The 16,441-nt window shown below is 42.4% G+C and overlaps 1 protein-coding gene across 1 annotated transcript in view; it reads right to left on the reverse strand.

The window, feature by feature from the left end:
* RIPK2 (receptor interacting serine/threonine kinase 2) overlaps positions 1-16,441 on the reverse strand; it is a 66,467-nt gene that overhangs the window by 9,652 nt on the left and 40,374 nt on the right. The window contains exons 6-9 of the mRNA XM_075828073.1: positions 13,984-14,145; positions 11,819-11,898; positions 9,637-9,726; positions 7,335-7,389 (exon numbers count right to left, since the gene is read on the reverse strand). Of these exons, the coding sequence (XP_075684188.1) occupies positions 7,335-7,389; positions 9,637-9,726; positions 11,819-11,898; positions 13,984-14,145 (387 nt within the window). The remainder of the gene's footprint in view (positions 1-7,334; positions 7,390-9,636; positions 9,727-11,818; positions 11,899-13,983; positions 14,146-16,441) is intronic.

The following is a 16,441-nucleotide window of genomic DNA, read 5'->3' on the forward strand; positions in this document are numbered from 1 at the left end:
AACGCCATACAGCCCCAACCCCCCCAAAAAATCCGACCTATAGTGTGTCCTACAAAAGACATGTATCCCCTATCCACAGGATAGGGGATACATGTGTGATCGCTGGCAGCGATACGGAAAACGGGGGACCGAAAGTCCGCCAAAGTTCTCCATGACTAACCTCTGACTTCCGGAGTCTGCACAGCCCAATAAAAATGAAAGGAGCGCTGGTCACGCATGCGCACAAGCGCGACCGGCACTCCATTCATTTCTACGGAGCTGCCGACACAGACCCCGGAAGTCCGAGGTCATGCTGCGGGCCCCGTAGCAGCCGCTACGGCTGCTACAGCGGTAGTTACGCCACTGCGTGCTACCGATCTTAGTAATAATCACTCTCCCCCAAACATAGCTCCTTGTGAAAAGAGCAAACGATCTCTGATCAACGAGCCGTATCGTTGATCACCCTCGTTGTTGCGGCCAAAATGGACTGGTATAAAAGGACCCTTCACTCCCTCACTCTCCCCCAATTGTGCTGTGCCTATCTGAACTGGCTCATTCAACACAACCTATACTATTACAATCCCTCAGGGGTGGAAGACAGTGAGTATAGATTGTAGCCCATGCACCTAGTACAGCTGTGCACGTTGCTTGACAGACATGGCTATAACGGTCAGTCACATGTGTCTGCAAGAATACCCAAGTTAAATCAGCTAAATCCCTGCCCTATCCCTTTACACCAGCCCCTGCTGCTAGTCCATCACAGTAAAGAGTAGTTCAGTCGATGTCTTGTAGTTGAATACTATGCACACTGGCGTAGCTATAGGGGTCGCAGCGGTCGCAGTTGCGACCGGGCCCCTAAGCCTGGGGGGCCCATGGACCCCCGTTGCCAAACGTAGTAGAACAGATTTTTAAAAACAATTACTTGCAGTGAGCGCACTAGGAAGGGCCCTCACGTCATATCACGATCACATGGTACACTTAGTGTACCATGTGACATCACGTGAGGGGTGTTCCATGCATTCAGGAAGAGGACGCAGCGTGGTGCGGACGGAGCAAGAGAGCCTGGACGCAAGTTGGAGCCGATCACCAGAAAACAACGAGACTTGGTGAGGAGGTGTGTGTGTGTGTGTGTGTGTGTGTGTATATGTAATGTATTGTATCGTATCGTGCTTTCTGTGTTTAAAATTGTGGGTCGCGACTCCCTTGGGGCGTCGTGTGAAGACCTCTGGGGGGGTGGCGAGCCACTAAACGATGTTCATGTTCCAAGTACTGTATCTGTGCAGGACACAGATACAATTTAATTCAATGCTGGAGCAAGGAGCTGACGGCCCCTTGCTCCAGAATTCACTGTGCCGTGCCCGTGAGCCATGAACGCCGCAGCTATGGGGGCCATTATACTGTGCGGAGGCAGCTATGGGGGCCATTATACTGTGCGGAGGCAGCTATGGGGGCCATTATACTGTGTGCAGGCAGCTATAGGGGCCATTATACTGTGTGCAGGCAGCTATGGTTCATTATACTGTGTGTAGGCAGCTATGGGGGCCATTATACTGTGTGCAGGCAGCTATGGGGGAATTATACCGTGTGCAGGCAGCTATGGGCCATTATACCGTGTGCAGGCAGCTATGGGCCATTATACCGTGTGCAGGCAGCTATGGGCCATTATACTGTGTGGAGGCAGCTATGGGCCATTATACTGTGTGCAGGCAGCTATGGGCCATTATACTGTGTGCAGGCAGCTATGGGCCATTATACTGTGTGCAGGCAGCTATGGGCCATTATACTGTGTGCAGGCAGCTATGGGCCATTATACCGTGTGCAGGCAGCTATGGGCCATTATACTGTGTGGAGGCAGCTATGGGCCATTATACTGTGTGCAGGCAGCTATGGGCCATTATACTGTGTGCAGGCAGCTATGGGCTATTATACTGTGTGCAGGCAGCTATGGGCCATTATACTGTGTGCAGGCAGCTATGGGGGCCATTATACTGTGTGCAAGCAGCTATGGGCCATTATACCGTGTGCAGGCAGCTATGGGCCATTATACCGTGTGCAGGCAGCTATGGGCCATTATACTGTGTGGAGGCAGCTATGGGCCATTATACTGTGTGCAGGCAGCTATGGGCCATTATACTCTGTGCAGGCAGCTATGGGCCATTATACTGTGTGCAGGCAGCTATGGGCCATTATACTGTGTGCAGGCAGCTATGGGCCATTATATTGTGTGCAGGCAGCTATGGCCATTATACTGTGTGCAGGCAGCTATGGGCCATTATACTGTGTGCAGGCAGCTATGGGCCATTATACTGTGCAGGCAGCTATGGGCCATTATACTGTGTGGAGGCAGCTATGGGCCATTATACTGTGTGGAGGCAGCTATGGGCCATTATACTATGGGGGCTGTTGGGCAAGGCGTCTGGGCATAGGCGCGCGCAGGGGTCTGATGATGATGGTGGTGTTGGGGAGTGGTAGGGGGGCCCAAGCTGAATTCTTGCACCCGGGCCCATGAGCCTTTAGCTACGCCCCTGACTATGCAGTATGGGCTGCGGGATAGGCTGAATATATAAAGATGGATGCCAGGGAAACATTTAAGCGGCTTTTAAAATCACATTTTAAGAATTAGATACATTGTTAACAGGAATTATTCAGCTTGATCTTAATCATCAGTAAAGCGCTTATCAAAAGGGAAATTTGTATTCAGGTTATGTACCCAGATGTTGATCGTGTTGCACCTGAGTGCAGATCATCACTATTACAGTGAAGGAAATAAGTATTTGATCCCTTGCTGATTTTGTAAGTTTGCCCACTGTCAAAGTCATGAACAGTCTAGAATTTTTAGGCTAGGTTAATTTTACCAGTGAGAGATAGATTATATATAAAAAAAAAAAGAAAATCACATATTCAAAATTCTATATATTTATTTGCATTGTGCACAGAGAAATAAGTATTTGATCCCCTACCAACCATTAAGAGTTCAGCCTCCTCCAGACCAGTTACACGCTCCAAATCAACTTGGTGCCTGCATTAAAGACAGCTGTCTTACATGGTCACCTGTATAAAAGACTCCTGTCCACAGACTCAATTAATCAGTCTGACTCTAACCTCTACAACATGGGCAAGACCAAAGAGCTTTCTAAGGATGTCAGGGACAAGATCATAGACCTGCACAAGGCTGGAATTGGCTACAAAACCATAAGTAAGACGCTGTGTGACAAGGAGACAACTGTTGGTGCAATAGTAAGAAAATGGAAGACATACAAACTGACTGTCAATCGATATCGATCTGGGGCTCCATGCAAAATCTCACCTCGTGGGGTATCCTTTATCCTGAGGAAGGTGAGAGCTCAGCCGAAAACTACACGGGGGGAACTTGTTAATGATCTCAAGGCAGCTGGGACCACAGTCACCAAGAAAACCATTGGTAACACATTACGCCGTAATGGATTAAAATCCTGCAGTGCCCGCAAGGTCCCCCTGCTCAAGAAGGCACATGTACAGGCCCATCTGAAGTTTGCAAATGAACATCTGGATGATTCTGAGAGTGATTGGGAGAATTTTAGGACTAAAATTGAGCTCTTTGGCATTAACTCAACTCGCCGTGTTTGGAGGAAGAGAAATGCTGCCTATGACCCAAAGAACACCGTCCCCACTATCAAGCATGGAGGTGGAAACATTATGTTTTGGGGGTGTTTCTCTGCTAAGGGCACAGGACTACTTCACTGCATCAATGGGAGAATGGATGGAGCCATGTACCGTCAAATCCTGAGTGACAACCTCCTTCCCTCCACCAGGACATTAAAAATGGCTCGTGGCTGGGTATTCCAGCACGACAATGACCCGAAACATACAGCCAAGGCAACAACGGAGTGGCTCAAAAATAAGCACATTAAGGTCATGGAGTGGCCTAGCCAGTCTCCAGACCTTAATCCCATCGAAAACTTATGGAGGGAGCTGAAGATCCGAGTTGCCAAGCGACAGCCTCGAAATCTTAATGATTTACAGATGATCTGCAAAGAGGAGTGGGCCAAAATTCCATCTAACATGTAGGCAAACCTCATCATGAACTACAAAAAACGTCTGACTGCTGTGCTTGCCAACAAGGGGTTTGCCACCAAGTATTAAGTCTTGTTTGCCAAAGGGATCAAATACTTATTTCTCTGCACAATGCAAATAAATATATATAATTTTGACTATGTGATTTTCAGTTTTAAAAAAAAAATATAATCTATGTCTCACTGGTAAAATTAACCAGGCCTAAAAATTCTCGACTGTTCATGTCTTTGACAGTGGGCAAACTTACAAAATCAGCAAGGGATCAAATACTTATTTCCTTCACTGTATATGAACCCTCTAACCACCTGCGTTGGCTTGTTATTATTGTTCTGACTTGTTGGTTAAATACTCTTATCCTTTTGGTCCTTACATTATTTTGTTGGTTAATGGCAGCATATTATATATATGGGGTATATCGAATTCTGAATAGGACGAAGCTACCGGTCTTACAAATGCCCATTGAGGTGTTTGTCCTTTCTGCTACTTCTTACACATAAAGATGTCTAGGGGTGAGTCCTTGAAATTTCTGTAGCATCTGGTACTTTTGACACTATAGTCTCGCGAGACCATGCTGAGTTAGGACAGTGTGTGTAAAGCAGCCTCACACTGTTAGGACAGCGTCAGAGACTGTGAGGTAGCGCCACCTCAGGAGAATCACTGGCGTTGACACCCTCTTGGCTAGCCAGGGATTCATTTGCGTATTTGGCACGAAAGCAACTGGGGGACATATCTCAGGAACGGGGGACGATGACTAGTATTTAAAAGGGAACCATCAGTATCACCTTACTACCGCTGGAGTCCAGGAGACAGCAGGAGTACAGCGAGACTGATGGTTCCCTTTTTAGGACCTAGTGATAGGTCCTCTTTAACCCCTTCACGACTGTCATATGGCAACATACGGTCCAATTGCTGATGCCCCGTGCAGTTTTCAAGTATATATAAACGTTGGCAGCGTGCCATCAGGGTTTAATGTGTGCAGAGCTGCTTCAGTGTGAGCAGCTCTGCACTAATCTATGCGCCGGCTCTCTCTACAAGTGTCAGCACCTCTGCCTCATAGTTTTATAAAACAACCATGTGTTTTTTTAATGAAACTATGATTATAAGTACAGCGCTGCTCACACTGAAGCTGTGCTGTACGCAACGGACACACGCTGATTTTCAATGAGACTACACACTGCAAATTCAACGCGTGCCTGAGTTGTAAGTATCTAAAGAATTGAGTACGGGTTACGAATATAAGTACAGCGCTGCTCACACTGAGTGCTGTACTGTACTGCTGTACTTTTGTCCCCTGGCTCTCTCCCCCGTTTGCCGGCACCCCCCTTCTTCTCCCTCGGTCCACGACTTCTGCCCAGAGATAACCGAGCGAGCCGGTAAGATCGTTATCTGGGTAGATAATGAGCTGATGATCACCATGACTGACTCATCATCGAAGAGTTTGTTTGCTAAACAAACTTTTCAAGCAGCTCTGAACTCTTAGGCTACAATCACATTAGAGCGTATAATATTCACGCGCGTGAATCTGGTCCGTTATGCATCAGTGTGCTTTGCGAGGGGCATGCGTTACAGCAAAGCACGTCTTTTTAAAAAAAAAAATATTTTCAATTGAATTGATGTGTAAATCACGCACAGCTCACGGATGTGCATCCGTGGGCTGTGCGTGATTTTCACTCACCCATTGACTTCAATGGGCGCGTAGGTGCGTGAAAAACGCACCAATATAGGACATGCAGTGAGTTTTACACAACGGACACATGCTGCGTGAAAACTCCTGCATTTGTGAATGGCCCTATTGAAATCAATGGGTCAGTGTGCTGTGCGTTATTTTGACGCACAGCACACGGATGAGTTTTACGCTCGTCTGAATGAGCCCTTAGGCCAAGTTCCCACGTGGCGTAAACGCTTCGGAATTTCCGCAATGGAATTGTGTGCCGAAATTCTGCAGCATTTACGGTGGCAGCAAAATGGGTGAGATCTCATGCTCAAGCTGCAGAAAAAAACGCAGCGTAACGTTAATAACTTGACCTGCGGTGCGGAATTGAACTCCGCAGCATGTCAATTTATGATGCGTTTTTGTTGATTTTCCGTTGTGGGTTTTCCCCATTGAATTCAATAAGGATGCAAAATCCGCAACAGAAAGCCAAACATTGCGACTTTTGCGGCGCAATTACATCGGTTACACCGCAAAAATCACACTTACCCAGAATGCCCTCCTTCTTCCTGCAATCCGGCCTCCTGGAATGGAATGACGTTGCATCCCATATGAGCGCTGCAGCCAATCACAGGCTGAAGTGTCACATGACCTGCAACGTCATCCAGAGAGGCTGAAGCGGACTTCAATGGAGGGAGTGGGCAGCAGAATTTCCGTCTGAAAAATCGCACCACAATGTGGTGCGATTTTTCAGACGGAATGTCCTGCGGGTTCCAGGTCGGACATGCTGTGTGATTTTTACGCAGTGTATGCATACCGAGGGAACCCATCCTTAGCCTTCTTCGCTCTCCCCTCACAGCGATCCAGGAGAGAGAAGCAGACTAATTGTTACAGAGCTGCAACAGCATATATATATATATATGTACATATAATATAAATATATATATAAAAAAAACTAAAAACAAGTGTTTTTTTCACATTTTTTGTGATTTGTCTGCTTATAATAAAAATTAAAAACAGAATTCATTTAACAAATCTAGAAAATGAAAACCTCATAAGTCTTGTAAAAAAACAAAGTCAAAATAGTTGTGATATTCAAAGCGGTTGCAAAGATATTATTGTTTAAAGACGTGCATATCAGAAGTAGAAAAATTGACGTGGACACGTGATTTTGCAAAAGCTCATTTTAAATCACAAATTGATATTAAAATATACAGGCACCAGAACCATGCATAACAATGCAGTATTCAATTGTTATATCATCAGGTGTAGATTTGTATCCCATCTAAAAGGTAAAAATAAAAAACTACCTAAAAATACCTTCTGATGGAAGAAACTTTGTGTTCATAGAAGTAGAGAGCAACGGCTAAACTGAAAGGGATTCTACTGCAGTCACATTCCTTTCCATTCATCACCTTCTTCTTGCAATCTACCAAATGTACATTAGCAAGAAGTGGGACAGATGGAGGTTCAGTGAGACGGCATCATCAGACTACACAGAATTTGTTTGTAGTCTGTTACCATAGATAAACATATGACTGCTTAAGAGCAGTAGACACAAACAAGTAGATTTTTAATCAAGCTGAATAATTTTTATGTTAGATGCATTAGAACAATAACATAATAAAGGGCTTTGTTATTAGATACATACCATCTGGTAAACTGGGACATCTGGAAATATTGCTAGGACAATTTATACTGGACACCTAATGCAAACAAAAGACGAAAGTAAAATCATGAGACAAATTCAGTTCGAATATCTTTTCTTGAAAGGCTTTGTACTGAAATGATGATATTACTAATTTCTTACTGGAAAATTTGTCACCGATTCATTGAGACAGAATGCTGCTTCATAAGGCTGGGTTCACACTGAGTTTTTTGCAGGAGGAAAATCTGCCTCAAAATTCCATTTGGAATTTTGAGGCAGATTTTCCTCTGCCTGCACGCCGATTGTTGTGGCGTTTTTTGCCCACGGCCATTGAGCGCCGCGGGCATGAAACGCCGCGAAATACGCTTTCTCTGCCTCCCATTGATGTCAATGAGAGTTCAGAGGCGTTAACGCCCGAAGATAGGGCATGTCCCTTCCTTTTCCTGCGAGCCGGTTTTTCCGCTCGCGGGAAAAAAACGCCTCCGCCTCCCATTGAAATCAATGGGAAGCATTTTCGGACGTTTTTTGCTGCGTTTTCCGACGCGGTTTCCGCATCAAAAAATGTGTAAAAAAACTCAGTGTGAACTGGCCCTAAAAGATCTAGGTTTATTTTCATACATACTGAACACAATATGGTTATCCTCACATTTCCTGTGATATCACCCTCCTCCATTCATACTATTATTAGTAAGTTCACACGAAGGTTTTTGCCAGGCAGAAAAAAATTGTCTCAAAATGTTTTCCTTTATTTGATGCTTTTTTGACGCTTCTTTTACGTGTTCTTTGAAGAATCTTTTGGTGCTTTTTTAATGATTTAAATGCAAAAACAGCAACAAAAAAAGTTTCAAATGAGCGGCATGTGGTTTTCTGCCTCCCATTGGTTTCAAAGGAGATTGAGAGGCGGAAAATGCTCCAAGATAGGCATGCCACTTTTTTTTTCTGCGAGCGGTCAAAAAACGCCCGGTAAAAAACCCCCTTCTGCTTCCTATTGAAATCAATGGGGGAGATTTGGGACATTTTTTTGGCGCTGATTCTGACGCATAATCTGTGTCAGAATCAGTGCCAAAAAACTGTGTGAACTGGGCCTTAGACTAGGGCTACAAGAGGATTTTTCTTGTGTAATTCTCAGTCAAGCCTTTCATGTGACTTCGTCTTTTAACTGGTTTCAGTTGTTTTGTGTCGAAAGAAAGTTATTTCCAGGAAGTGATAAAAATAGTACTATAGCTTTGAAAGTAAAACAAGACAACTTTTCTCTATGTAGAGATACATGTGTAATATTGAAAATAAAATTGACTGCAGATAACGCACATTTTAGGCTTTTTTGTGTTCATGTTCATAAAAGTAATGAAGTATAGTAATAAAAGTAACCACATAGCCTGAAAGACGGCATAGCGTGGATGCTTCCCTCCTTTGTGTGTCATTCTGGAGTTTTGTGCTCAATTTTCTGTGTTAGAATTATTCATTTGACTTTGTGTCTTTCTGTCGTATGTCCTTTATCTACTGTGAATGGGTGTATGGCCGTGGTACAACAGGCTAGTAGGAAGGAGGATACCTGATTCTTTGGGAATGGGGATTCCTCAAGGATTTTCCAGTAGCCTGACACACAGCACCCTATAGTGTTTATTCCCTCGAAAGTTTTAGTGCTAGCGGACAGTTAAGGCAGCAAGACAGACTGAACGTCAGCATTTGCTGCAGCCACCATTGTAGTGTATGCTGTGCTGTGATCGGATGCAGCATACCCAGTAGAAGGGGGTGCAGAGACGATATGAAGGGACAAAATAAGGGGAAAGAGTGGGAAAAGCGGAGTTCCTCCTAACCCCTGTGTATGCCAAGTTCGGCTGCATGAGCTCTTTTAGTCACTGACATTTCAGAAGGAGGGCAAGAGGTGGCCAATATTCTGCTAGTGGTCACATGCAGGTCACCCAACATGATAAGTAACGCAAAAGTATTTTAAGGTTGTTAGAGAGTCCATTGGACCACGGTGCCAGTTTGCTAGATCTTGTGGTGCCTTGTTTATGTCGTACAGAAGTGCATGCTTGAGTTTTGTCCAATGAGATGTCAATTACCATCAGTTGGCATTAGTTAGCCTTCGCTCTGCCAGGTTTCCGTTGTTATTTCCGTGCAGAATAGTGTAGCCTGATATTCCTTTCTGGAATTGTATTGTTCTTCTACCCTTCTGGGCATGCCATTGACTGCAGAAGGAGGCCCCAAAATGTTTTCTTACCAGGTGACCCTGGCATTTTCCACAGGCAACTTCTGCCATTTCTTTACACATAAAAATAAAAAGATGCATAATATCACCTACCGGACAACTGCTCTGCATTGAGCTTAAAGGATGTATATATTCCTCCACAGGCTGACTTGGCGTAGAAATACAGGTAATATTGTTTCTTGCCTGGAAAAGTAGATATCATATATTCACATATAATACAGTAATTTACGCTAGCTTGTTACGACCAGTAGGACGTTCCATGTAAAGTGGTTATCCCAGAGTTACTGCTGCTATCAGATCACTTGCAGATATAGTATAAGGCCCTATGCACACGACCATATTTTTCATCCGTAATTACGGACCCATTCATTTCTATTGGCCACGGACACTTTTCAGTATTTTTATGGATGGGTGTCTGTGCTGAAAAAAATTATAGAACCTGTCCTATTCTTGTCAGTAATTACAGCACAGACAATCCCATAGAAGCCTATGGGTGCTTCCATAAATACGGATGGCTACGGATGTGCATCCGTATTAAACCGTCCGTATTTACGGAAGCGTTGCTATGCAACATGTTGGTGACATCATTTGCAGCCTCCCTTTTTTTTATGGATCCATATATACTGCTCAAATACAGATGCATTACGGACCGTATTTGCGGCTACCGTTCCATATATACGGATAAATAACGGATGACTACGGACCTGTATTTACCGACAGTATTTGTGGATAGATGAAAATACGGTCGTGTACATGGGGCCTAAGAATGTAAAAGCATGAATCCCTAATGACCAGGCAAGTTTTAATTTTTAATTTTTGTTTTTTCATTCCCGGATTTCAAAAGCCATAGCTTTTTTACTTTTCCGTCGACATAGCCATATGAGTGCTTGATTTTTGCAGGAGGAGTTGTAGTTTTTCATGGCACCTTCTAATGTACCATATAATGTGTTGTTAAAAAATATATATTTATTGTCACTACATTCTGAGAGCCATAACTTTTTAATTTTTTGTCGATTGAGCGGTGTAAGGGCTTATTTCTTGTGGTGCAAACGTAGTTTTTATGGGTACCATTTTGGGGTACATGCACCATTGTGATCACTTTTTATTCCAATCTTTTTGGGGCGCTAAGGCGTCGAAAAACCAGCAGTTCAGGCATTTTCATTTTTACAGCGTTCACCATGCGGGTTGAATAACATTATATTGTAATAGTTTAGACTTTTATGGATGCGGCGATACGAGTTATGTTAATGTTATGTTATTTTTTTGAACATTACTTTAGAGAAAAAAAGGGAAAATTTTTTTTTTTCCAACTTTTAATATTTTTTTTTGCACATTAAAAAAAACTTTATTTCACTGTTTTTTATATGTCCCCCTAGGGGACTTGAACCAGCGATCGTTGTATCACTTGCACTATATACTACAGCTAGTGGTTGCTGATGACATATTTATATGAACTAACAATTGGGAACGAGTGTCTGACAAGTGCTTGTTCACCGGTTATCGGCTCATGTACAGGGGCCTTAAGTCTGAACCAGAAGACAAAAAACAGGGACTAAACACAATGCCTAAGGCAGGTAAATGAGTATTTGATGCTGAAGCTGAGTGGTGGGTTGTTAAGGCCCATTTATGTGGGCCAATAATCGGGAACGAGCGTTACTATGAACGCTCATTTGGCTGATTAATGGCCTGTGTAAAAAAAAAAAGATCTAACGCTATAGTAAAACAAATAACAGATAATTTGATTCAGGGACAAATTCAGAACTCATCCTCTCAATGTAGAGTAAGGCTGTGTTAACATGCTAGACTAAAAACAGGTGTAAAATACAGAGCTGTTTTTAAAGGGAAAACAGCCTCTGATTTTCAGCCGTTCTTTAAGCATCAAGCGTATTTTGATGCGTTTTTTTATGGCTGTTTTTGGAGCTGTTTTTCTATTGACCCAATGAAAAACGGTCCAAAAACGGCTCAAGAAGTGACATGCACTTCTTTTTTACGAGGCTTTTTTTACATGCCATTTTTGAAAATGGCCGTGTAAAAACTGCCCGTGGGAACGGAACGCCGTTTTTCCCATTGAAATTTAAGGGCAGATGTTTTGAGGCTTTCAGCCCCCGTATTTTCAGATGTTTTTCAGGGGAAATACGGCCCAAAAAATGGCTGAAAATAGGCAGTGTGAATATACCCTAAATATAATTGAGTGCATTAATAAAAAAATATAAGAAACAGCATCAAGGAATATGGTACATGTTACATCATTTAGCTGTAGAAAGTGGGTACTTACTTTTTTTATTTGCAATATCCCTTCCAGCATTGAGACATCATCATATTTTCTAATGACTGGCTCAAGTTCCAATAAACATTCTGAAAACAAGGTCAATAAAAGAGAAGCAAAAAGGTTAATAAAATGGTAGTTGTAGAACACGTAAATCAAAGTAAAAGAAAAGTGACTTGTGGTTGCTCGCAGACTAAACACAGCCTTCTAACCTGCTTTCAAACTTGCCCACAGTCATGATTTTCACGACTGTCCCCTGAACTGGGCCACAAAAGGGGCATGCTTTATTCTCATGTGCCTTAATAAAGGGACTGTCCGACAAAAAGAAAAAATAATATTTTGCTTTTGTAAAATAAAAAAAAATTCTAATATACTGTGTTTATCAAACATGCACAGATTGCAGGTTTTTAGTCTTCGTCACGTGGCCCCGGAAGTTTGGAGCTGCCATTGTTGCTGTGATGCATCGACACAGGCTCTGGGGAAGCCTGTGTCGATGCACTTGGATTAAGGGGCTGGCTGCCTGGCTCAAATCATCAGCTAAGTCAGCCCCCTTCTAGGTCTCTGAATCAGCCATGACGGTGGAGGGGCTGGCTTAGCTGATGAATAGAGCCAGGCAGCCAGCCCCTTTATCCGCGTCATTGACACAGAGAGAGGAGGGGGAAGCTCCTTCTACCAGAACCTGTGTCAACATGTCACAGCAACAAAGGCAGCTCCAAACTTCGGGGTCCACGCGACGGGGAATGAAAACCTGCGATCTGTGCAGATTTGAAAAATAAAGTTTATTAGAAAGTTTCTTTTTTTTACAAACGCAAAATAATAAATAGTTTTTATTTTCATCACATAACCTCCTTAAAAAGAGGCGTTTCTCTGCAATTTTTAGCCATTCTCTAGCAGAGCGGGGGACAGGGAACTTCTTTGTTAAAAACAAATACAAATTAAGTGTTGTCATAATTCATATGCAAATTCATATAAACTAGATACTTTTTCCATGACCTTGAAATGTAGACACTACTGAAGTAGCCGAAATTCGAAACCTCAGTGGGCAGAACCACTACTCCTCCAAGTATAGCCGTGCAATGAGATGATTAAATGTCAGTAAGATTGTCAATACAGCTGTGGAAGAAGCTGGGGATGTGCAAAGTAGATGTAGTATATTGGACCAGTATATCGGGAGCTGCATATGTTTCTCCATGTAGCGCCTACGTGTAGCTCCCCAACTGTTGGCAGCTGCAGTTGCTATTGTGCAATGGTGGCAGCAGGAATGTCATAGTATTACGAATTTGGGCATCAAAGTGGCTCACACGCTGTTGGGGACCCCAGAATTACACAATGGAAATAATATTACAAAAATACTACACCCTAAGATCGGTAAAAGTAATTTTTTATGTAGTGAAAATATAAGCAAGTGTTGTGACAAATACTACCAAGCACATACTAAAGTTGTGTTAACAAGTGCTGATTTGGCTTTGTTTTTTTCATGTTTTTTTGTGCAAATAATAGGAAAAATACTTTTCTGCTACTTAAAAAAAATGGCAAAACCAGTAAGAAAACAGTGGCAAATATGGTGCATGTGACACAGTCTAATTCAGCCTTAGCTCAAGTCTGTGGCTATATTGCTACAGTCAATTGCATACAGCTGTAGCATGAAGGTGCACTGCAAAAGTTTAATTTGTGATTTATGTGTGAATTATGTTGCATATGATAATTTAGGCGTTGCAGAATGGTTGCTGATTTTCGGTGTGGCTTCTTCAGAGAATATTTGTGACAATTTTCAGTACAATACATGTTGATGGAGTTTTAGGGGGAGTTCACACAGAGTTTTTTGGCGAGTTTTTTTGACGCGGAAACCGTGCCGCAAAACGTGCCAAAAAACGTCCGAAAATGCCTCCCATTGATTTGAATGGGATGCAAAGGCGTTTTTTTCCTGCGAGCGGAAAAACCGGCTCGCGGGAAAAAAGGGACATGCCTTATCTTCGGGCTTTTACGCCTCTGACCTCCCATTGACATCAATGGGAGGCAGATAAAGCGTATTTAGCTGCATTTTCTGCCTGTGGCGCTAAATGGCCGCGGGCGAAAAACGCAGCGAAGATCGGAGTGCGGGCAGAGGAAAATCTGCCTCAAAAATTCCACCTCTGGCTTCAACATTAGGACAGTCATTGGGTTATTATACTCACTTAGAAAAGCAGGTCTATCATTGGGATCATTGGCCCATCCGCTTTGCATTAAAGACACAAATAAGTCCCTGTGAGGAATATCAGAGTGCAGACTTTCCTCGCTAGTGTCTGGTCTGTTGCCTTTTGCTACACTGAACATGATCTGCATTGGGTTGGTGGCACCTGTTGAAATAATCATATATGTTAATACTGTATCTATCGTTCAATCACCACTCCTTCATATTAGACACACACAACAATAAAAAATTAAAATAAATTCTTACTGTAATGTATATAAATTATATTATACTAATACTGATTTTTATAATTATTATTATTAATTTTAATATCGATATAGTATAATGATTTATTATCCAACACTGTATTAATAACAACATATTGTCATACAGCAAGTGTATGCATTAATGTCACATTTTGAACAGATGGACCTGACTACAACAAGGCTGTAGTCCCTTATGGCCTATTTTGAGATTAATGTCCAACCAGTCAATATTTTAAATTTTTTTCCGTTTCAATATTATTATTATTATTTATTATGTAAAACCACAGTCACAATGGACATATAAACATGTTTACACAATACTGTTAGTTTAAATCTTAGGGTGTGTTCACATCAGCGTTGTGTTTCTTTTGAGGGGTTTCGTCTGAGCTTTCAGTCGGGGGAACCCCTCAACGGAAAGGCAAACAGAAACCATATTTTTAGTTTGCATCACCATTGATCTCAATGGTGACGGATACTTTGCTAATGGTTTCCGTTTGTCACCATTGTGAAAGGGTTTCCGTTTTTTTTACAGAATCAATAGCGCAGTCGATTGCGCTACTGATTCGATCAAAAAAACATAAGCCATTCTTTTAACATGTCCACGTGTGGCCAGTGACAGTATCCTCTGCAAAAAAAGAAGGGACTGTAGACTTTGCGCCTGCTGATTGCACAGAACACGTTTACTTTGGGTGAGTCCCTCATGTGTTCGTTAAGACCTCATGGTTTTTCTGAGCCCCAAATTCTAACGTTGTGGCGATTGACCTTCCCGCTGAGGTGAAACGTAGCCTCATCACTGAATATCAGTGTGTCAGAGAATTTGTCCTCTTCCAATCGGCCCTGCAAGTCAATGCAAAAGTCACAGCATTTCGGTTTGTCGTCTGGTTTCAGCTCCTGAAGAAGGTGCAATCTGTATGAATTACAACACAGACGTTTTTGTAAGATACGCCATACAGTGGCTTGTGGCACCTGTAGTTCCATACTGGTGAGTTTGACCGACTTTCTAGTACTACGCTCGTACACGGCTCAAATCCTGTTCACTGTCTCTTCCGAAGTCTTTGGGCGTCCCAAACTCTTAACATGACATAAACACCATGTGGTTTCATATTGCTTCACCCAATTTTTAGTTGTTAGATCTGTAAAGCCGCACAAATAATTGTTGCTATATAGATTATTGAAATAAAAAATACCAGCATTTTTCCAACTTGTAATTTCCATGTCTGGTAATATTTTTTCTTTTTCAGTCGCATCCCATGAGCCTTAACTTTTTATTTTTCCATCGACGTTCCACTATTGTTTTTGGGGTTTTATTTTTACGATGTTCACCATGCAGTATAAATAACCTAATAACTTTCATCTGCAAGTCAGTAAAAATGCGGTTTTACTACTTATCATTTATGTCGCAGCTTTTCAAGGCCCATAGTTTTTTTTATTTTTCTATCGATCGAATGGATAGCAGTATGAGGGCTTTTATTTTGCAGGACAGGTAGATATTTGTATTAGCACCATTTTGGGGTACATACAAGTTTGTGATCACTTTTTATAATTTGTTTTGGGAGGCGGGATGAACAAAAAAGAGCAATTCTGGCATTGCTTTTTATCCCCCCCCCCCCCATAATATAGCATTTTGTAAGTGATAAAAGTGTTTGTTTTTTAATTAATTTTTTTCTCCAAAATAATTTATTTTTAGTCCATCTATGGGACTTGACTATGCGATAATTTGATTCTATAATGTGCTGAAATAATTCTGAATGAGAGTGTATTAAGCTTTTCAGCCTTTGTCAGACCCCCAGCAGCCATGGCAACTCTATGGGCTTACAGAGGGAGCCTTCCCCTCTGTAAAAGCACTTAGGTGCATTTAAGGGATTAAACGGCTGGGATTGGATGTTCCACCGATCCTGCCTGTTAGAGAAGGAGTTTAGCTGTCATTGGACAGTTGAGCACCGGCTCCAGACAGCACTCCACACCCATGCAGCACTTATTCTAGAGCTTTGTAAAAACACAGGGCTCTAGAATAAGGCCCCTTAAGGCATATTTGCAAGCGTTATAGAGTTAAAGCGTAGCTCGAATTATAAAAATGCGGGCTCTCCAACCCAAGGATGCAAAAATCAGCAGCACATCATAAATCCCAGAACCATAGGGAAAGAAGTTTTCACAGTATACAAATTTGGTACAAGCGGTGTCGAGCTGTAGCCACCC

This window comes from Rhinoderma darwinii, chromosome 5 (genome assembly GCF_050947455.1).
Source record: "Rhinoderma darwinii isolate aRhiDar2 chromosome 5, aRhiDar2.hap1, whole genome shotgun sequence".
Taxonomy (NCBI): domain Eukaryota; kingdom Metazoa; phylum Chordata; class Amphibia; order Anura; family Rhinodermatidae; genus Rhinoderma; species Rhinoderma darwinii.